General features: G+C 47.8%; 1 protein-coding gene across 1 annotated transcript in view; it reads left to right on the top strand.

Annotated features, from left to right (window-relative positions):
• FYN (FYN proto-oncogene, Src family tyrosine kinase) overlaps positions 1-23213 on the top strand; it is a 182313-nt gene that overhangs the window by 144333 nt on the left and 14767 nt on the right. Inside the window, exons 7-12 of the mRNA XM_080937860.1 lie at positions 1815-1918; positions 2999-3148; positions 5265-5429; positions 7813-7992; positions 9505-9581; positions 9680-9833. Of these exons, the coding sequence (XP_080793986.1) occupies positions 1815-1918; positions 2999-3148; positions 5265-5429; positions 7813-7992; positions 9505-9581; positions 9680-9833 (830 nt within the window). The remainder of the gene's footprint in view (positions 1-1814; positions 1919-2998; positions 3149-5264; positions 5430-7812; positions 7993-9504; positions 9582-9679; positions 9834-23213) is intronic.

The raw sequence follows: 23213 nt of genomic DNA, 5'->3' as shown, positions 1-23213 counted from the left end.
CCTCTGCTTGACAGTCAGAAATGCTGAGAACTCTGAAAAGACCTTTTGGCCCCAGGTATTTCACTCACGTAGAGCAATGTGGAAAGTCCTGCAGCTGAGGTCTCGGTTGTTTCTGTGGCCGTCGGACGTTGACTGGCAGTCACTTGGCCCACTCTCCCACTGGGGGGACATGCCTCACCGGAAAGGGAAAGGAGGAAGTCAGTGCTCACAGCTCTCCCGTTAATGCTGCCTTGGATGTGTGGAGGCACAGCAAGGAGGGTTAGAAGCTTCACCCCAGCCAAGTCCCCAGTTCCATCATTGGAGCCTCTTTACGTCCTCTGTATTTCCTGCACTAAGATCTGATTCTACTTCTCCAGCACCGTGGTTCTGAGAGTTTCACTCCTTCCCCTCATTCTTAATGTGTTTCATTAGCGGGTAATACATGTATTTGTACTGAATTTTTTGGACAGATTTGTAAATACCTCCTGTGCCTTTTCAGAATTTAAAACTTAACTACAAAGTAATCTTCCTTTGATTTAACTGTGAATCCATTGGGGCTGCATATTTAAACCATATTTATAATGATAAGGTGGTTTTTTTTTAATATATTGGGCTTTTGGAATGTAAGGTTTTTTTTTTTTTTAATAAAGCCTAAGGTTTTTACAAATGCAGTCAATTAGTATTATGCTAAAGCACTGCATGGTTGGGTGTAATCTATGGTTCTGCAAGCCCTCTCACACCCATTTAACATGGCATTTTAATTGAGTTACGGATAGAAACCGAGAGATACATTTCTCTCACATGGATCTGATGGTGAACCTAACTCTAGGCATTCAGGCTTGGCGAACTGCAACTTCCTTTCTAAAACCATTTGTTTTTGTAGATAAATAACCTAAGAGCTGCTCCTGTGCACAGATTTTTGCAGAATGCTCCAGAACTCTCCCTTGGGCTCTTGACACACTTAACCTCTCATACACAACCCGGTGCTGAAACGTGAACCGATTACTGGGCGTTGGTTAGGGCTCAGCAGTACATATGGGAGACAGAAGACAGGTACCAATCCTGTGAGGCTTCCTGCCTTGGCACAAACATGCCACCAGTACTGTTGCAAGGGGATTTTAAAATGTCTACACCACCGACTCATTTTTACGGACATGCCCATTAACCATGCACAGATCTCAGATGTGCAGTGAGTGGTCCCCTCAGCTGTGTCAGAGAGAAGCCCAGCTGCGGAGCACAGGGCAGGTGCTTGGTAGACGAGCTTGAGTGACACCTGTGGACAGGGAGAGCCAGTCAAACCAGGTGTCCAAGGACAGCAGCTGTCTCAGATGAGGGTACAGCTGAACTCCTGTCTTCAGAATTCCTGTAGGTAGAGACTGAGTAGAAATGGTATCTGTCTTCCTTCTTTATCCATCCTGAGTGGGCTCCTCTTTTTAAAAGTCATGCTTGATGGTCTTTATACCAGGGCTGAATCTTGGGATTTCCCGGGGGTTGTAGTTACAGCCGGAAATCAAGGGTCGCAGAGCTGAGCTGTGGAATCGTCTCCTGCAGTTGGCATCTCAAACAAGGTGGCAGATTTCTCGCTGCATGCAGGTGGCATTTCACACACAAGTTCCTGGAGGAATAGAAAAACAACCTGTGTCAAGAATTTTTTTTAATGGAAGAGATGTATAGAGTATATAATCAGGAAAGATTGAAAAAGGACTGAATGAAGCTAGAAAAACCCAGTTTGGGGCAGTGGGGGCAACATTAAGGGCGAAGGAATTTGTGGAGGAAAAGCTACATGGTTCATGTCACAAGTGTCTTTATTTTCTTGCCTGCTGTCTTCCTTGAAGGTGGTACTTTGGAAAACTTGGCCGCAAAGATGCTGAGAGACAGCTCCTGTCGTTTGGAAACCCAAGAGGTACCTTTCTTATCCGCGAGAGCGAAACCACCAAAGGTAAGCTAAGAAGAGGACAAACCTTTCAAATCTGAGGACTGGTCTTTGGGGTTGGAAGCTTGGCTGTAACGTGCAGGGGTCTTGTCTGGCGTGGCCCCCGCTGGCATGAGGCAGTCCTGAGCTCCAGCTTCCTGAAGATGCTGGAACTGCACTCAGCTCCACCAGGAGATCAGGCTCAGAGGGAGGCTCCTCCACCTCAGACTCACGTCTTATTAGAGTGTAGTGACTCTGAAGGGAGCTTCGTTTTCTTTCTTTTTCATTTCGTTTTTTAGCTTTTTTAAAAGACAGTGTTTCTCTGTGTGGCCCGAGCTGTCTTAGAAGTCACTCTGGAGACCAGGATGGCCTCAAACTCACAGAGATCCACCTGCCTCTGCCTCCCAAGTGTAGACTCAAAGGTCTGCTCCCCCCCACACACCACCCTTAAATTTGTTTACCTTTCCTTCCACTTGTTAGTGGAGGACTTCCTTTCTCCTCCCTCTGTTTAATAACTCTTTAGAGCAGGCAGAGGGGCAGGGAACAGTGGCTCTGGTTTGCCGAGCCACACACTGGTGACCTGTCCTGTGAAGATTGGCAGGCGGAGATCTGGACAGACTTCCATTTGTTTTGTTCCCACCATCTGTTCCTCTACCATGTGTGTTGCCACCCCTGCCTCCCCACCAGCCACCTCTGTGCCCACACCCCTGCCTCCCAACCCTCCACCATCTCTGCCTCTCAGCTATTCCACAGGAAATGAAACCAGGAGGCAAGCTCACCTGGAGTCTGCTCTTCATCTTTCCCAATGGGATTTGGTCTGTGCAGTGTCAGACAACACAAGAAACTAAAAGGAAACTTTTAGAAAAACCAGGAAGCTTTTAGTTCCAAGAGCAAAGTCACTGCATTGTTAACATCTTCCAACACTGGCAGAAGTTGTCGTTGTCCTATTCCTGAGTGGAGATATGTGCTGTGTATGTTTCTGTCTCCCTCCCTTTCTCCCCTCCCTCCCCCCTCTCTCTTTCTCGAACGTGTGTGTGTGTGTGTGTGTGTGTGTGTGTGTGTGTGTGTGTTTGTGTGTGTGTTGCTAATGCTGTGCACGTTTGCCAGGTGCCTATTCACTTTCCATCCGTGACTGGGATGATATGAAAGGAGACCACGTCAAGCATTATAAGATTCGAAAACTTGACAATGGCGGGTACTACATCACCACGAGGGCGCAGTTCGAAACGCTGCAGCAGCTTGTACAGCACTACTCAGGTACCACAGCCCTCACCGGCACCACCGGGAGCAGAACGGGTGGGTGGCTGGGCGGGGAGCTGGGCCGGGAAGAGGAGTAGGGGTGCAACTGTCCTGCGCCCACAACAGTCACCCGAGTCAGTGCCTCTGTTGCTTTTCTGCTATACGTGATTTTCCTCGTGTTTTCCACAAGTTCCCCCAAGGAGAAGGCAGGAGTTTAAATCCTGAAAGTTATATTTGTGTTTTTATTTTCATAATGAAAATCCTTGCATATTCTTTACCTATTGCCTTCATCACGTAACGCAGAACTCTGAAAGGAAAGGAAGAGGGGAACGCTCCCTGGGCAGGCTCAGACGGGGACCCCGTAGGGAGCCCCCCTTGACACATCCCCGTCAGCCCTGCAGAAGTAAATGTGCACTCTGGTTCCCAGCCACTGCTTCCTACCCAGGCTTGCCCGTGTGCAGCCAAAGCTCTGTCACCTCCATCTTGTGGGTGTTTCCCCTTTTTGAGACAGGGTCTCACTGTGTAGACCTAGTGGCCTCAGCCTCAGAAATGCACCTGCCTCTGCCTCCTGTTGCTGAGATTACAGGTGTGCACCCCCACACCCGGCTACTATGCTGACTTTATCTTTAAGAGGCACCGTTCTGTTCTCGGCCATTCAGTCAGTGGGTATATGTGCATTCATGTGCATTTTATTTAAACATGTAGCTTTATGTGCAGTTGTTTAATCTGCGGTGCTTGCTCTTCCTGGTTAACAAGTGTGTTCTGCTATACAATGCATGTGTACATGTCCCCTCTTTTCTCCAAGATAAAGTCTCACTAGTAGCCCAGGGTGACCTTTCAGAGTTTCAGCACGCCTCCGGGAATGCTGGGGTTGCTGAAAGGAGCCCCTCACCCAGCTTTTTTACCCATCATTGAAAAATACTTGTGCTGTTTTTAGCTCTCACACACACACACAATTGTAGTCTTTTAAAAATAACAATAGGAACTGCCTATTTATTGATTCTGGCCACTGATGAGCAATTGACAAACTTAACAATGGCAGAGCCAGTGATTAGACATTAGCTCTCCAGCTCTGTGTGGGTTCTAATGAAATACTGAGAGAAATGGGGCAGGAAATCTTCTTGAGCTTCCGTGAGATACACAAAACGCCTGTGTGTTAGGAGCACTTTTCAAATGCTGAACTATATTTCATTACAGGCAAACATCAGCAGGATCCCCGGGGTTTGGATCATTTGGAAATAGTGTGCTGGAAAGGGCACCTTAATAACATCGTAAAGCTGAAGGGGGGAGCGGATATGAAGAGCAATGGACAGTTTTTAATCTCAGGGAAAAAAAAAAACCCATCTCGAGTTAGATTTGTTTTTATATTGGCTTTTTCTCTTCCCTCTTCTCTCCGGCACATAGAATACCTTTGAAATACTGACACATAAATAATCTCCTGACTAAACATCTCAGAAACAGATAGCAAAAAAAAAAAAAGAAAAAGTAAGTTAAGAATTTCCAGAAAAGAGCCACGGTTTGTGCTTAGAATACAAGGGGCTTCCAGGAACATGGGGAGCTTTGTCCCCTCAGTGCTGGGTCTTTGTGATTCCATCTTTCCCTGGTACTTACTCCCTGTTGGCATTTAGTTAGTCTCCCCTCCCCTCTGCTAGACTATCGAAGGTATCTATTCTTTCCAAAAAGGAAGGGACTGGGGAGACCAGCTTCCCAGTAAGCTGTACAGCAGCTAATGCTTCCCTGGCTTTTCCCATCCTGGCTTCCTTTCCCTCTGCCTGCTGTGCTCCTGAGACCCACTGGTTCTGACAGACCAGCCAAAGTCACGTTTTAAACATACTTGTACCAGAAGGGACAGGAATGGACAGCTTTTATTTTTATATGTACTTTCTGAAATTAGCAAGGGCATTTTGGATTCGAGGCAGTGAATACTAGTTCATTAGACTGAAGTACACAGAAGCCAAAGCAGGCTGTGCCTGTGAACAGCGAGTGCCCGATGGCACAGTGGGGTCCGTATCTGACACGTCCTCATCTGCCTCCAGCGAATGTGTTTGCTCATGTGCGTCGAATCCTGTGGCCTGTGCGTGTTGTTGTTACATCTTCTGCTCTTCTCTCCCTCGCCGCTGCCCTGCTCCTCCAGAGAGAGCCGCGGGTCTCTGCTGCCGCCTGGTAGTTCCCTGTCACAAAGGGATGCCAAGGCTTACCGATCTGTCTGTCAAAACCAAAGATGTCTGGGAAATCCCTCGAGAATCCCTGCAGTTGATCAAGAGACTGGGAAATGGGCAGTTTGGGGAAGTATGGATGGGTATGCCGAGATTCAATTACTCTTTTATTAGCTTCACCGTTTGGGAGATCCCAAACATCCAAGATGGAAGGTGGAGATAAAAGTATTTTTATGACAGGAAAAACAAACAGTTGAATTATTTAATTTTATTTTGAAAAATTTGAAATTCCTCAAAAAAAAAAAAAAAAAAAACTGGCAAGTGTGACAGGTATCTCCGGTTGTGCTGTGGCCGGTGGACCAAACGTTCCAACCTGCACAGAATTTATCCTGCTGTGACAGCTACAGACATTGGCTCAATGTTGCCCTGAGAGACGTCACCTTCCATCTCTCCTAGTGCATGCATGATTATGGATTATAAGGACTGTTTTCTTTATTAATTCCCTTTCCTGTAGAGAAAGCTGATGGTTTGTGTTTTAACTTAACTGTGGTTTCATCAAGTTGTACCCCACAAACTTCTGGATTGGCTAAAGATGCTTGGGAAGTTGCACGTGACTCGTTGTTTCTGGAGAAGAAGCTGGGGCAGGGGTGTTTCGCTGAAGTGTGGCTTGGTAAGGCAGAGGGCACATTCCGTTTGGGCTGCATTGCAAAGCCAGTGGAAAGGACAGTTTTAACAGAACTGCGTATGTGACCATCGGGATAAAGTCCCTTAACCCTTGTAACAAGATGGGTTCAAGCCATCTAGGTTTGCCTCACCGTGTTCATCTGTCCTATTTCATGTGGCTCCAGTAAACACCTGCCAGTGATGGCGATGCTTCCTCTTCCCGTGAGCCAGGACGGTAGGATGCTGTGTGAGAGAGAGGTGCGGCAGAGTCAGGGCCTGGGCTTTCTACACAAGCCTGGGTCTAACCCTGGGCATGATTACGTATAAATGCAGGGCCTGTTTAACTCCTGGGCCCCAGTCCTCATCTGTAAAGTTGGAGTAATACTTGCTTCCCTGGATTATTTGAGGATGGTATCAGGCATATTTCAAATCTCCTATAGGTCCTAGATCCATACACACATTTCTTCATTGTGCACACATTCTTCAGTAATGCCAACTACACTGAGCCCTTAAGGGGGCTTTCGTAACCCTCTGGGTCAGTTGCAACTTTACTTTAGACAGACTGTATAAGTTTAGACCACTCCCCAAAATGTCTGTCTATAAAATGATAGCAAAGTGTATTGGAGTCTCCCTTCCTTAGATTCTAAAAGGATAAAAACAGGTACATGTGGTCCTAAGGTATCAATTTTAAGTTATTACCCAGAACACCAAGCCATTTCCCCTGGAACGTAAGAGTTGGGATAGTTGCCTAGGCAGAGAGACAGAGCTTTCACTGTGCTTAAATTAGAAAATGCTAACAGTCAGATCATGGGGACCACTTAAAAGCTGTCAAACTTCCCATTTACACCAAGGCAGATACTCTGAGATAAAAGAACTCCTAGGCCATGTTTTCCCACTGTAGGATATATGTTGTAAAGAAATGCTTCAAGATACAGACCCCTTAGAGCTGAAAGTCATAGATGACCCCTAAGTAAATCCTAGCTGGAACCTGGGTTCTCTTTCAAATTGTAAGCAATATAATATCAGTTAGCAGATTTTTATTTTCTTTTTATAAAATTATCCTTCAAAGCCATTGGTTAGAAATGGAACAAGCCAGAATTCTGTCTCTTAATTTGAGAGCCAAAAGCCAAGCTAGTTCATTCCTGCTTTACAGATGAAGTCGCCCGCGGTGGCCGTGAGCCAGGCGTGGCCTTTGGGTCAGTTTTAAAGGTGTAGTTAAACATAGCACATGTAAGTACTTCTCTTCTTTCCTGGCTGCTCTTTCCCAGCTCACCTGATAGAAGCCATTGTTCTTGTGGCTGATTCAAGGAAGCTGGAGAAAGTATGGGCAAGGAGGGGTGTGCTCCTGGCTGTCCCTATGGGCACACTTAGCTTGTCTTCTGAAGGACTCAGTCAAGTGTCTCACCCAGCACAGACAGTTGAAAGCCTATCCCGAGCATCCCTGGTGTGTGACCATGGTTTTATAGTGCCACACCCTCTAAGATGGAATTTAATCTAATGTCTTCCAAGCTTTTCCTGTTATCTAAGAGACAGCTATCGGATACCCAGGCCAATTCTAAATCCTAGACTTTCATCACTTAAACAAGAGCCCAGAGCTTTCTGGTGTAAATTCACAATTATATGCATAAGCCATAAAAAGAGTGATGCATATCAGATGGACAGCGTGAATCATCAAAGAGCTACAAGTGACCTCACTTTTCCTTCCAAGCACTTGACAGAGTCCTTGCAACTGTCTCTGCTCATAGGAACTATTCTAAGGTTTAAAACTTAGAGTCTGATTTTATACACAAAGTTGCTGGTCAGAATTATTTTTTCCATGAAAGAGTACCTTTGGATTGACTTAATATTGTGGGGTATCTGTAGGTACCTGGAATGGAAACACAAAAGTAGCCATAAAGACTCTTAAGCCAGGCACAATGTCTCCGGAGTCCTTCCTGGAGGAGGCACAGATCATGAAGAAGCTGAAGCATGACAAGCTGGTGCAGCTCTATGCAGTTGTGTCAGAAGAGCCCATTTACATCGTCACGGAATACATGAGCAAAGGTCAGGCTGTACTCCTCCTCCCTCCCCTCCTCCTCCTTCCCCCCCTCTTCCCCCTCCTTCTACTCCCCATCTCTCCCCATCCTCCTCCTCTTCCCCATTCTCCCTCACTCTCCTCCTCTTCTTCCCCCTCTCCCTCCTCTTTCCCCCCTCCTCCTCTCCCCTCCTCCTCTCCCCTCCTCCTCTCCCCTCTTCCTCCTCACAGGGGCTTGCAGGATCAGGAAGTACCCACTAAGCTCGCTCAGGAGAGCACTTAGAAAGCTGGGAGCATTGAGTTTGCCCCTGGATTCTTGAGATGTGCAGTGCCTTCTGCGTGTTACACATCAGGAATGTTCTTCTGCATAATTAAAGCATTCCTCTTTTATCGGCGCTAATGCAGAGGGCTATGAGACCTGCTGCCATTTTGAATGGGTGGCTTCTGTTCAGTTCCCTTTTAGTGCTAAGTAACCAGTAGCAGACGGTTGCTGGGTTAAGTTCAGCCCTCATCTCAACATCTTCGCCCCCAGCTTTCTCCTTAAACGTCGGGTAAAGAAAAGATGTGCACTCATTCCCTCCCTGCCCTCTCTGTGAGCATGCGTGTGTTGGCACACACGTGAGCATGTGTGCAGCATTATAATCAAACCAGCATTGTTGGGGATGAAGCCAGAGATCACTCTGTTTTGGAAAAATAAATGAGCCAAACAAGAAACAGCCTTAAAAGGCTGTACATTGTACGTCAGAAGACAGCAGTGCAATTTCTCTTCTCCGTGTACTTTCTTTTAAAATATAATTGGAATTTTTTCCTGGCAGATTGTATGCCCTTTGGATTCAGGGTTATTTTGTAAATAACTTTGTGATTAAAGCATTAAAAAAAAACAAAAAACAAAAAACCACTGACAGCCATCATTGTCCCCAGCTCCTGCAGACGACTATCTCCACCTGGGTGTGAGCTCTCTGGCTCCTCACTCAGCCTTACAAGTGTGGCCCTGAAGCTCTGGCCGTCAACGGCAGAGGCATGGCTGGCTGCGATCTACATAGGAAGCTCCTGCCCCACCCATATTCCTCAGATGCTTAAAATCTGAAAATAAGTCAACAGCTCTGAAACTCCCTTGTACCTGAGTCTCCTGGAGATCTTCTAAAAACACAGGCATCTGTGTCTGACTCCAGCATTTCTGTGTGGTGGATAGAGTCTGAGGATATGCATTTCCAGCAAATACCGTCACTGCTGTTGCTGCCGTCAGCGGGACAGCTTCAGACTTCTCACCCGAGCTCTGTCTCCACATCAGCCCCTGTGCAGCAGTGATGGGGACACCTGTCAGAGGCTGGTTCAGTTCCTTCTCGTGACATAAAGGGAGAGCAAGTTCACCATTTCTAGCTTTCCTAAATCCTTTATCTTTAGAAACAAAAACACCGTTTATTTTCAGAAGCTACGACTTGCTTTTTAGAACATGGAATTGGTTTCTGTCTTTTATTCCAAACTTGCTTTTTCCATTGATGGATTGTGGGAACTGAAATTGTTTTGTGTTTCATTCATAGGAAGCTTGCTTGACTTCTTAAAGGACGGTGAAGGGAGAGCTCTGAAATTGCCAAACCTTGTGGACATGGCAGCACAGGTGGGCATGGGGTCTTGATTTAGGCTGTGGCTGCGGCAGCGTGGGCACACAAGGGACTGAGGTGTAACCGCTGTGCCCCCTTCCCTGGGTCTCCACAGGTTGCTGCAGGAATGGCTTACATCGAGCGCATGAATTACATCCACAGAGATCTGCGATCAGCAAACATTCTTGTGGGGAATGGACTAATCTGCAAGATCGCTGACTTTGGATTGGCTCGGTTGATTGAAGACAATGAATACACTGCAAGACAAGGTAGGCACTTCCAGGACACTTCCATGGCATCCTCTGCCCTGCACAGCCTTACTCCTTACCTTGATTTCCTCCAGCCTCCCTTTCTTTCTCTGACCTGAGAGTTTGATTGACAGCTCTCAGGTGGCCGACTGGTAGGTCAGGTCGGTGTGTGCAGCGCTGGTCTAGTGAGTGAGTGTCTCCTCCCATGGCCTGCCTGGCTTTTTGGAAGTATCTAGGCCCATGGTGTTCCACTTTTAAAGGAAGGAGGCTGTGGGAAACCAAGTTACAGTTCGTTCTCAATAAGCCACCTCTGAGCGGAAATCAGGTGACACTCCGAGAAGAGACTACAGTCTCTGGCTTGGTGTTGGGAAACCCAGAGCGTAATATCAGGGGAACCAACACTCAGAAGCAACAGGGGTGGGTAGCACCAGAGCAAAGGCATCCTGGCAGAGAGCCTGCAAAGGCACATGGAAGCTAATCCTGACCTGGCTCAGCAGCTGCATGCCAGGCCCAGCCTGAGACTGAGTTCAGAGCAAAGCACTGAGGTCATCCTTTCCTCCTCACCCACCCCTGCAGAAGGTCAGAGACACTCCTTTTCCTCCTCACCCACCCCTGCAGAAGGTTACAGACACACCGAACCAGAAGCCAGCCCACTGAGGGTTCTGTTTGTTGGCTAGTCAAGCAACAGATGCCAGGAAGGAATTCCCAAGGTGCTTTCTGCCTTCCTGTCCAGGCATAGCACAGAGGAATTAACTGCTGCGGAGACTTCCGCATGGGTTTTAAAACTGGGACTCAGGCAGGAATGGGTTTCATCGGTGGAACTAACCGCAGCTAGGCTGAGGAGTAGCAGGGATGCGTTACCAGAAGGTGCGCTCTACTGGTCTGTGTTCAATCGCAGTTGTTTTGCTCATTTCGAGAATCTTCTTTTCCTCGCTCTCTTTGACTTTTTAGTTCGTGGCAGTTCCTCCCGCCTTTCACTTGACTCAGAATAAAGTGCCGTGAATGCTGGGAGAAAATGTTAAACTGAGGCCCTGCGTAGATACAGATGCTATCCGAACGCTCCATTGCGTGTGGGACAAACAGCTACTTGACGTCCTCCAGCTCATACCGTTTCTTGTCTGGAGTCTCCTTGTGGGATCATGTGGGGGACACCCAAAGTGAGGTTGTTATCTCCAAGCTGAGAAAAATGCAGATGTGCTTTCGGTGACAGGGCGTGCCAAGAGGGTCTGAGTGAATGCGATTGAGGGGAGAGCATGTAAAGGTTGGTAACCTGAGCATTTGATTTAGGAAATGACTCCAGTGAAACTCGGCTTCCTCCTGTGTTCAAGAAAGTCTCCGTGGTAGAGGGAGCTGTGCACAGCTGTTCACTTTTAGCCAGACTGTGAACTCTACAGAGTCTGTGGTTAACAGCCTTGACCCATCCATAAGTGAAGGGTGGTGGGCCAGGAACCAGCAGATGACAACAGGCACTATTGGGATGGACTGGTATCTGTCACGTGTCATTCATCAGAGAGCCTAAGACTGTGGCCGTAGGTCGCTGGCACGTCTCATGCCAGTTTCTGCACTGGAACCCATCCAGGGCCCTCTCAGTCTGGCCATGCAGCCTTCTTTCCCACTTCCTGTCATGGCCACCTTTCTGCCCTTCCTCCCCCCATGACATCCAGACCACAGGCTGAGCCCCTTCCCAAGGACGAGCCTCGGTCCTTTGTTCAGCATTACTGTGACTTTATTTCCAAACAGCAGATTTCACCTTTCCCTCCTACAACACTCTTTCTTCTTTTTTGTCTTTACCAAACACTGGAAGTGGTAAGCAACAAGCGTTAGAGGAGAATGCCGGGGGATCCGGGCAGGTCTGAGGGAGGCTGAGGCCTGTCAGGACCTAGAACGACCTGACCTGCAGGGGGCGGGAAATAGAGTCAGCAGAGGCCCACAAACAGAGATGGGGATTTTAAGACAGTACAGCCCTCCTGATCAGGGGTGTTCTTGAGTACGCTCACTCTCCCCAAGACAGTGAACCAGAGAGCCTCAAGGGACAGCCTCTCAAACTCACATGTGTCAGGGCACCGGAGAGACTTTCATTTTCCAGCCTTGGATAGCCCAGCTGTCCCTACAGCTCCTCCACTGGGTCTGCCGCGCTGGCCTTTCCACTAGATGGGAAGGTCCAGCGTGTATTTGCCAGTGCATTCTGCAGATGGCATGTGTGCTGCATGCCGATGTTCCTGCCGGGGGTTAATGAGCTCCTCCAGACAGCTGGTCCATGTGCCTAATAATATTTGCAAGTCGGGTTTTATGTCACCCGCAGGCCACAGCCGTGCCGTGTGTTGATTATGGGAGTGCAGGCAGTGTTCTGAAACATGTGCCAAATGTAGCTATTTTAGGACCATGAATGACAATTGTTTGCAAAACAGTTGTGAGTTTCCATCTCAGGGTGCTCTGAAATGTCTGTCACCACGGACAGACACACACACTCAGCGACAAGGTATGGCAGCACAGGACACAAGGGCACTGCAGTGTGAAACTCCATTGCAGGTCTTTCATGTGTCTTTGCCTTCTACAAGCCCCACAACTCACTCCCTGCCTACTCTGGCTTGTGAGCAGAAGCTCAGTGTCAAAGAGGAATTCAAGACCAGGCCCAGTGCCTATGAAGGTAATCGTCCTCCTGACAGCATTCTAGAAGCAGCTAGAATCATTTGGGATTTCTCATAATTATCGGGACGTCTCAAAATAAGAAGCAGTTCTTGTTTAGTCATAAGCTCTGCACTAAATTTTCTCTTATCTGGAGTCACTGAAATAACCCAAAGCAGGTATTTGAATACCTCGTTTATCAGAGGAGCTTGGCTAAAAGTTCTCATGACACCCAGGCCAAAGCAAAGGCTAGCACCTGTATAGCCTCAGCTATTCTGAGGGCTGAGAAGAGAAGGTGTTTAAGACTGGCATGCACAAACCTGTAAGACTCCACATGGAAGAAAGGAGGAAGCAGGAAAGACAGGAAGCCTAAGAGCACATAAGGACAGATGGCTCGCTTGGGGAGAGCACAGGACATTAGAGGCAAGCAGCAGAGCCCAGCAGTATGCACCGACCTGGGCCAGGCTGGCCATTCATTCATGGGCAGATTACTTATTTTTAGATGCAGATGCATCTTGCCTGTTTTGTGCATTTTGCAATTACTGAAAAGCACTTGAATGTCTAACCCAGCACCAGCGAGTAGGAACTGGACAGTGTCACTTGCTGCTGTTCTTGTTTTACCTTACAGAGGACCGGGCTGCTGGAGAGTAAACTGGTGGGTCGCCTTTATAACGGAAAGGGCCAGTTATCATGCAGGAAAAAAGCTAAAGGCCCTTCCCAGGAGGCCGTTGTGGGTTATGGCTAGGCACAGGCAGCAGGTAGGGAGAATGTGGGGATGCCTCAGAGAGAGGGTGAGTTCCAGCTGGGACTTGTTGTAGTTGAGGTATCTGTGCTGGTACATCCAAACCCAGAGAAGCTGCTGTGTGTCGCAGCACATCCACTGCCACAGCAGAGTCCTGACCCTCACCCTCCCCTTCCTTCCTAGAACTCCACCTACAGCCACCTCCCTTCCCCCATCCCATGACCCTTGCAGAAGTTCCCATAGCTCCTGCACCACCCTCCTCTCCTTCACAGCAGTTCATTGTTCCCCTGTCACAGCCCCTGGGCCATCTGTTTCTTCTCACAGAAAATGAAAATCAGGGGGAGAACTCCCCACAGACCTGGTCTTTCTTCCTAAGTTCTCAAGTAGCTGAGAGCTGGCTGATGCTGGCACAAACCTGGCACACTCAGATAGATCTGGCCGACTCGCTCTTGTGGACACTTGATTTCTTCTCTCTCTCTCTCTCTCTCTCTCTCTCTCTCTCTCTCTCTCTCTTAATTTGTATTCATCCAGTAAAATAGACAAATTTGGTATGTAACTTGGTATGTTTTTACATGTGTAAGTAGTCTCGACACTACCTTACAGAGAAAGACAGACCTGTAAAGACCATTTTATTCCACCCTGGTCAGTGACTGGCCCCAGAGAGGGCTGTTTTCTGTTGCTGCAGACTCTCTGCCCTCTTTAGTAACCCACCACTCCTAGCGGTGACAGAGCCCTTGGTTGCCTCCTTTCTCACAGCAGACTGATATTCCACTGAGCACAGGTACCGTGTGACCCATCACTGTACGAAGGAACAGTAGGGCTGACTCCACTAACCCTAAACCTAACCCTAACCCTAACCCTAACTCACCTGTCAGAGGGGCTGGTCATGGGCAGGCCTCCAGTGACAGTGGCAATTACTGCCCCACAGAACACCAGTTTAAAAGGCACTGCAGCTAAGGCACTTGCCCAGGCTGGACATCAAGACCCCCAGGTTTAAACCACTTCTGTCATTGACAAATGGTGTCCTCCAGCAAACCAGCCACCCCATTCGAGCTCACTTTATCCTCTGGCAAAGGGACAGTAACAGTGCCTGCCTCACATGAGTTCTGCAATAGAGTAAGCAAGCTATAAAAGTTCTTTGACGGTGGGAAAATATGAAGAATTATTTTATAATGTCAACATTTTATTTATTATATATAAAAGAGAAGGCATTATATTAAAAACACATTAAAGAGAAAACTGTTAGTAATTAATAAAAGAAAGGGACTCACAAAGCCATAATACATTTATACAGCCAGATAGGTTGATGATCGATTGGCAGATGACAGATAGGTAGATAGACAGACAGACAGACAGATAGGTGGGTAGGTAGATAAATGCAGAGTGTGTCCAAGCGCGTGCATGTATGGCCATCATTTATAGCCCAGACCAGTCTATTTTTCTGGTTCTGTCTACATGTCCCACAGACCCTCTGTTCTGAACTCAGCAGAGGGAGGGTCAACTAACCCTGCCTTTCCATTATCTTGGGCAGGCCTTCATTGTTCCCTCCTATTAAGAACCATTCCGGGCTGGGTGTGGTGGTGCACGCCTTTAATCCCAGCACTAGGAAGACAGAGGCAGGCAGATCTGAGTCTGAGGCCAGCCTGGTCTTCTAGTAAATTCCAGGGCTACACAGAGAGACTGCCCACACCTGCCCTCACCCCACCAGCCCCCCAAAAAGAAAAGAACTATCTGTAGCCCCAAGCTGCATGCACATGGCTTTTATTTTTGTTTGTCACGTGTTATTGTGTCTGACATCACATACGGTTATGGGTGCTTACATGGAGCCTGAGTAGCAATTCTCCTGGGCACCTATGAAGCAGATCTTGCTGTTTCTCTATGGGAATGATGGCCTAAAAACTAAATACAGCCCCATGAGCACAGAACAAGCATTGTCCCTGTTTGTGGATAGAAACTGCCCTTCTCCTCACGCCCGCAGACATACTTTCCTGCTCTGCAGTCTGAACAGGCTTCCCCGCAATCAAGTGCTGTAATGCTGCAGAGACCCTCAGGGCTGCTGCTTCTGTGTTTGCTGCACACTGTGAGCTTGTCTCTAGGGAAGTACTGGCGCTATCCAACTAGATGGGCTTTCCCCTCTCTGGGCTTCAGCATCCTCATCTGGGAACCCCCTTTCTGATGACTATGGGTATTAGAAAGGGTAGAAGCTGTTTGGTGTCCTTTGCTTCTCATTCTCCCTCACAGGACTTTTCTTCCCCAGACCTCTTTCCTCCTTTGTATTTCTCGATCTGTTTGAAAAGATGGCAAGGCCTGAGCTGGCTCTGAGCAGGACCCGAGAAGTCACATTATCTTAGTGTGAATCCTGGCATCACTGCAGAACTGCTCGGGAACCTCGGATAAATGACTCTGAGCCTGCCTTCTTCTGCAAACAGAATTGTCACATGGTCTGAGAACAGGCAGGAAGCATTTACCTCAAAGGACTTGGTGTAGTTGGCAGTGGCCTTAACAGCAGGAGTATTAAGTTGACCCTGTAGAGTCGTACAGCCATACTCCAAATACACACCCACAGGTGGCACCCACAAGGCGTTCTGCACAGGTCCTTCCCGCTGCCTCCTGCCAGGGCCCGTCCCCATTTGAATCATGAAGAGCAGAGCATGGAGTTTCTCTGTGGGTTTGGTTGGCTGGGTGACTTGTTCCAAAGCAGTAACCAAATGAGCACTTAGGAAACAAATGTCAAAACGATGTAATCTTTGAGTCTGTGGAATATTTGGAGAAAAGGAGAGCACTCAGAACTTCGGGTAACTTTGTTACTGGTTTACTTATTAAGTAGGAAAAGAAAAATGTCTCTGTTCAAATGCTCCCAGTATTGAACATTTAAATTGAACAGATTATTGTCTGGAGTAAAATTCACATATAAATTAGACTACAAAGAATTCATAATTGTTACAGTTCCTATGTTCATTAGTTCACGTTAAAAATTGTTACTGCATAAATTAACACGTTCTTTCTTGGAGAACATATTTTAAAAAGATTTGTTACTTTAATAACTCTTTGTGTATTAGAAATCCCAGATGTCGGTGCTAATTAAATGTAATCAGATTTTGGATTCGAAAAGCACAGTAGCCATTTAGCACAAATGAGGAGGCAGCTAGGTTGACAAACACCGTCAGGAAGGACCGGGTCCCTGATTCTTTCAGATTTTTAGTTTCACAATGCAGAACTGTGAATTCAGTTCCTGTCCTTCCTTTGTTCAGATGGCTGGGGATTATTAGACTCAGTGCACTCTCATCCCAGCTAAAGGGCTTCTGCAGAATTATTAATCAGCTGCTTCCGAGGCCCCTGTAAGCCAGTGGCAGATCAAGGCTGATCTCGCCATGAGGTGCCCTCCCTCCCTCTGCTCCCCTCCGTGTATGAATTTCTCGTTCTCTGTCAACAGCAGCACCACCATTCCCACACTGTGTGCTGTGACCTGAACAGCAAATGTCAGCAGAGAAGGGAGAGGGGGATGGAACCCTGTTAATTGTTGAATTTAATTTAATTCTTTCCCTGCTAAAGAAGTGAACCTGTCTTTTAACAAAAGCAAACCTTGTCCAGGGACACAAGCTATTGTTTCAAGTCTCTCGTTCCCCAAGCGGAACTGTGAAAGGCTGCAGTGGAGTGACCAGGCCGTACCCCCTCACTGGGAGTTTATCATCCCCAAAGCTGCCAGAGGCCATGTGCTCAGCCCTGTGTGCAGAACTGAGCCAGGCTGCCTCCCTGAACCTAGCAGGGCCAGAGTTTGTTGCACCTCTGTCCCTGGGCAGAAATCGGCTTAATTTGTATTCTGCCGCCTCTGTCTCTAGGCTTCATACCACTGGCGTCTCTGGGAGGGACCGCTTTGTTCATCTGCTGTAGCTTCAGCCTAGATTAGTAATCAGAGGAGCAGGGAGATGCTGGGAAATGAAGATGAACTGTTGGAAGCATCGTCCTCTCCTAGCAAGGATGTGCTGAAAGCCAGATGAAATTAATGAAAGGGGCTTTTAAACCACTCATTTCTCCCTTGTCCCTCTTAAGATGAAAAATGCTTGCAGGGTGGCGAGGGAACTGATTTCTACCATGTACATCCTTGGGCAGCTCTCTGAGTTTGCCCCGGGGATGCAGCGGGGCCGATGCCAGCACAGGTCGCCAGAGCTGGCCCTCGGAGCACCTTCCTGTACCTGCCCAGCCCACTGCTAGTCCTGCTTTGTGCTCAAGGGCTCTCTCCCTCTCCTTTGTGCTGTTTTGCCTGGCAGTTGTTTATGAATGGTCAGGAGCAAGTCCTCAGCTTGCGCAGCCCACGTTTCTTGGTAATCATCACTAAGGAAGCAGATGGTCACCCTCTGGGAGTTTAAAGTGTGTAAATGGGAACTGCAGACTGCCGTCAAACATCAGAAATGTCTTTTGGCTTCCTCGTTGTACTCTGCCGGCTGGCAGAAGGAGCCTGCATTTGCATCAGCTGGATAGCCAGGGACAGGCAGGGCACATGCAAACTCCCTGCAGCGAGTAGCCTTCTTCTCCTAACCAAAGGAGGGTACCTGGCCCAACACGCTGGTCTCCACAGGGTCCCAGGAACATAGGCACTTTTGCCAGATTGGAAAGCAGGGAACAGCTAAAAAGCAACCTGTAGCTGCCCCTGTCTTCTGTATGCCCCCTGTCTATCTGTCTTCTGTATGTCCCCTGTCTGTCTGTCTTCTCTATGTCCCCTCTTCTTGGACCTCTTTTCCAGACTCAAAGCCAAGCCCCAGTAAATGACCTTGTCCCACGCTGTATCCCCACACCAGCACTGTCCACACTGCCTAACACAGTGTGTCCTGGTGTGGCCCAGGTCCCTCTGAGGGTGGCTTACTCTGTGTTCTGCTACATTCTTAACCCAGTGATAGGCCTGCCAAGATCTCTCTGTCCATGTTCACTGTTCAGTCCCCTGGGAGCTTGCTCACGCTTTCAGCTTGAACATTTCTTCCATGGATTTATCCCAAACAGACCTTGGATCTGCGCCTAGCTAATCAGCCCAGAGTTTTACATTATGTTCAGGCCCAACTCCTGTCTCCAGGCACCATAGGTTTTTACTCTTTTCTCCTCCACAAAGTCCCTGATGAGACAGCACTCATCTTAATCCCTGTCAACTTCTCTGTCAGACTCCTTACCCCCTGGCAAGCTAAAATTTCAAATGCAATATCATCCTTTTGTGCAACTGGGTTTTCCTTTATGTTTATTCTCAAACCATGATGCTAAACTCTATGAACTTGAAGTGGAAATTTTAGCTGAGTATGTTACCAGGGGTAACTGGAAACACTAAGTTTATTACCTCAGAAGCATTCAGGAAATTTGACCGTCATCCTTGGCCTATTATGAGAATTAGTTTTCCTCTGCCAAGTCTCACTGGGTTTAAAATCATTACTATTATGTTTGAATCGCCACCAAGTTCCAGGTTGGGTCCACTTTGCTCTGGCTCCTAACCCAGGATATCCTGTGCTAGACTTCTTGTTCTCTCCGCCATCGAACCAGCTTCCTGTCACTGCCATAGTTCTTGATTGCTTTGGTTCTCTAAGGTGGCCTCACAGTCCAAGTACTACACCTTATTCGGTATTGTATAGGATAATTTGCAGAGTTTGTGGCTTTGGAGTTAAAGAAGATTTTCGGGTGGTTCTTTGGTTTAGAAAACCGGGATCGGTTACCGAGCCAATGTTCTTCCTGCTCGGAGACTCGATTAGGACGCAGACCGTGCCCTGTACATCTTTGCTGTGCACTGGCTTCCTCCACTGCCCTGCTCTTCCGCTGGAGGAGATAGCGCTCTGAGTCAGGGCACTGGGGGAACTGGCACCAGAAAACACAAAAACCTAACAGTCCCAGGCTGAACCTAGAGCTTGTGGTATGTGATGAGCCGAGGGTCACACTGCTTTTTTCCCTGTCCCACCACCCTGGCAGCTCTTACTGCAGGTTCACTCCTTCCTCTCCTACATCTCCAAACCACTTAGCTCCCTGTAGGATCAGCCTAGGACCTGCATTCCTCTAGCTTTAGGAAATCCCCACAGGAGGCCGACCCACACTGTGGACACTCGAAGTCTCCGTGGTTGGTGGATGAGTGTGGGGGGTTCTCCGCAATCTCTTTTCCTCGTTTGAAGTTTCGAGGGTCAGTGGCACTGAGGGCCTTTGTCAGCACATCCAGTCCAAGCACGTTCTTAGCTCTCAGCTTCTTACCGGGTACCAGACACCCTGCTGAGGCCTTGGTACCCACTGCCATCCCAAGTTACAGACAGGAAACTAACACGTGGGCTTACGGGGTCTGGCAAACCCAGCCTGTGAGCCCAGGTCTGCCTCACTCTGAAATGCTTCGTTTATTTTAACTTCCAGTAAATTTAGTCTTTAACTGAGTTGCTCATATCTAATGAGTCTGCTTTCTAAATAACGGTTCTTGCCCTTCGGAGGAACCACTCAGTTCCAGCTCAGCCCACTGTTGGGCTTGCTGCCACTGTCACTACAGAACAGTGGCCCAGTGCCCTGCCTCTTCCTGTCACTTCTTTCAGAAGGTTTTGGGACAAAAAGTTTCTGCAGTGTTTGAGCATTTGAAACATTGTCATCATCTTAATGCAGGAAGCCACCAAGTCAGGACCCATGTCTGTCTCAGGGCAGGTTTCCTGGCTGGCCACTGGGCGTGGAGTCATTCCTTTAACAGAACTGTGACTTGGACTTGGAGTGGCCCATCCTGATGTGAATCTGGCCCGTCATCTCGTGTTCACTGAGAGCAGCAGGCCGGGCAGGCTGAGAAAAGCCGTCACTGGTCACACCATCGTATCGCCAGCATTTTCTTTGTGTTTGGGTGTTTTTAAGTCTTGGTCAAAGAAGACAGCTTGAATGGCCACTGGGTGTTGAATAAGTTGCTGCTCGCGTGGCCCTTTGTTGTTGCTGTTAGCACTTCTGCTGAGCAGATGTGGTTTAGCAGCTTTAGTCAGTACTGTGCTGAGAGCTGCACTGGAAACAGTGCACTGCGTCTGCGCTCTGACCCTGCAGCCGGCCTCCCACCCAGACCCCAGTTCCCTCCCTTACACGTGTTCCCTTGACGTGCTGTTCTCTCCGCTGAAGAACAGAAACATCTGCACATGTAACCCATGTGTCAGACATGTGGCACACTCAGCAAGTCCCCATGATCCCTTCCATGATGGTGGGCGCTTGTAGTGCCCAGCATTAAGTTGCCACTTCTGATCAGGAAGAAGTCTTCAGGAGACAGAAGGCTGTAGCTAGGCAAGTGCAGGGAAAAGGTGGCATTTCAGATAAGCTAATACAACAGAAGGACGTGTGATCTCACCAGGTACCTGCTACAGGGGCAGAAAGCAGACTAAGGTGGATTAACCGTATGTTTGCAATAGGAAAGCCCAAGGTTGAGAGGATATGTGGGTCCCAGGACACCTGGTGGGGATTCTGACTTAATTCACTTGGGACCCTCACATGTGCTTAAAGAAGGTGGAACGGGAAGCTGCAGTTTAAAAGGATTCTCGGGCAGACTGCTGATGGCTAGGTACCAAGGCAGGAGGGCTCCGCAGAGGTGATGCCTTGCCAGTCTGGGTAACTCAGAGACTCCTCAAAGAGCAGAACCAAGGCACCAGGTTAAAATGATGACGGTAGGTTAGGTCTGGAAATCGCAGGGGGAGAAAAGTCCCGGCTTAAAGTAATTTTCTGCTCTGAAGCCTAGCAACAAAGTGATCAAACCCGGAAAGTGAATAGTAAAAAACAAACAAATGAAGGGGATTTGTTTGTTTCTTGGATTTGAAAAGTAAGAATTAATTTCTAACTCAGGCATTTATTTGGTAACATTTTTCTGCCCACTACAAGAATCTCTTACAGTCTTGCACGTAGTAAAACGAAATACTGAACAATAAATTAAGCTTACAGTTGCTATATTTTAGGTAAAGTCACGAGACCCTAGAAACTCATAAATATAGAACCAGGAATTCAAATGAAAAACATGTGAATGTGCCCATCCCCCTCCACATGCAGGCAAAAGTAGTGGCAAGAGAGGACACGGTGGAGAGAGAAGAGGCAGGAACACTGAGGGCTGTGTGTCACAGTGGTTAGAGTGAGGGGCAAGAAGAGTAGACAGTGGTGGAGACAGACAGGAAGGAGGCTGTACCTAGAGCAGTAACCGCTCTGGCTTACGGTGGGAAGGAGGAAGCAGGCCCGCTCAGAGGGGCCTTGGTGGTGTTACTGTTCTGAGGGACAAACTTGGATAACTGAGCGAGACCCACCACGCTCCTTCCCTGACAAGGCGCACGGACGGAAAGGGCCAGCCCCCCACCCCTGGAGCCAGAAGTGACTGCCGCCTACTTCGTCTCACTGTGACTACCGCGAGGCCTGTTGCCTGCTCTTAATGCTATGGAAAACCACTGCCCTGTTCCTCTGAAGCAGACACTAAGGGGTCCTGAGTACTCTGCGTTGGTATTACGATGCAGATTTTGCAAGTGTTTTTAGGTTTCATTAGTGTGTGGCAGATGCTTTGCCATTGTAGTTAGCAGTTGTTAGAGTCTTAAACAGCCATCCAGACAATGACAGACAGGACACCAGTACCATCACCAAGAGCGAGGGGAGAGCGGACAAATTGCCCATAAGAAACCATGGCTAGTCGGCACGCCGGAGAGCCGGACAGCTAACCCAGTGCTCCTGGCCCTCAGAGACACTGCTCATGACCTGTGCGTCCAGCACATTTCAAGCAATAACTCAAAAAACAAGCTGCTATGGCAGCAAGGAGCTGGGGAACCTGTCCAAGTGTTATCGATCAGTCTGTAAGCATGCAGCACTTGGGCTAAGAGCGGGGCTGGAGTAGCCACAGGGCGGCAGTGGACAGGTTTCTCTCTCGGGGTTGCTGGAGAGATGGCTCAATGGTTCAGGCTTCAAAGGACCTGAGTTCAGTTCCAGTACCCAAGTCAAGTGGCTGTACAACTTCCTGTAACTCGTGCTTCAGCCTCAGAGAGCACCAGCACACAAGTATATAAACTTACACACAAAATAAAATAATTTTTTTAAACTCTGTGTTGAAGGTAGTTACTAAAAATATGGACAAAGCCATTTTTAAATTTTTTATCCTTTTAAATACTTGCTGCTTTGTGTGAAAAATATTTTTGTCTTACAAAGCAATAATGCAAAATAAATGTATGTGAGTCCCCTTTAATCTATCAAAATGCATACTTACAACTTTCTGTCAAAAAATTAGATTATACAGACTTTGTTCTTTTATGTTAAAGTTTACATATATTTTGTCATTGTTTTGTTTTTGTTTTTCAAGATGTGTTTTCTCTGTGTAACAGCCCTGGGTGTCCTACAGCTCACTCTGTAGACCAGGTTGGTCTAGACCTCACAGAGATCCACCTGCCTCTGCTTCCCAGGGGCTGAGATTAAAGACATGTGTCACCACTGCCTGGTTTAGTATCTTTATTGTACCTAATAACATGAGAAAGCATAGCTGGCAGATACATTTACCTTTTAAAACCCAAAATCTTAAAAAATCTTTACTTAGGAAAATCTAAGTGAAAGCCATGTGTTGCATATCTCTAATCCCAGCACTCACAGCGGGAGCAGGGGGGGGCAGGGGTTGACGATCACAGCATCCTCAGCTACATGAGACTGTCTCAAAGAAGGGAGACCAGATGACTGTCTAAATTGTGCGGAGTTGCTGCCAGGACCCACCCACTGACCGGTGTTGCATGAGTCCAAGGAGGGCCCAAGGGTTCTTTTTTCTACAGTTTACAGTACAGGATTTTTCTGTACACCGGAGAGAAATCCTAAGTTGCATTATACTTTAGATGTCGGATTGTAAGACCACGGAGTTGCTCAAATGAGGATGTGTTTAATCTCCCTTTGTTCATTCATTTATTTATAAACAAGAGAATTCCAACTGAGCAACCCACTCGTGACACTGAGGAAAACCTGTCACCCTAATCCTAGTGGCTGGGAGTTGAAGTCCAAGGACAGAGAGCTGTGTGAACAGTGCTTTTGACAAAATTGTAAAACAAAATGGCTGCTCAGAGACT

Source organism: Micromys minutus (genome assembly GCF_963924665.1).
Source record: "Micromys minutus genome assembly, chromosome: 25".
NCBI lineage: Eukaryota > Metazoa > Chordata > Mammalia > Rodentia > Muridae > Micromys > Micromys minutus.
This window is presented reverse-complemented; position numbering and strand designations above follow the sequence as displayed.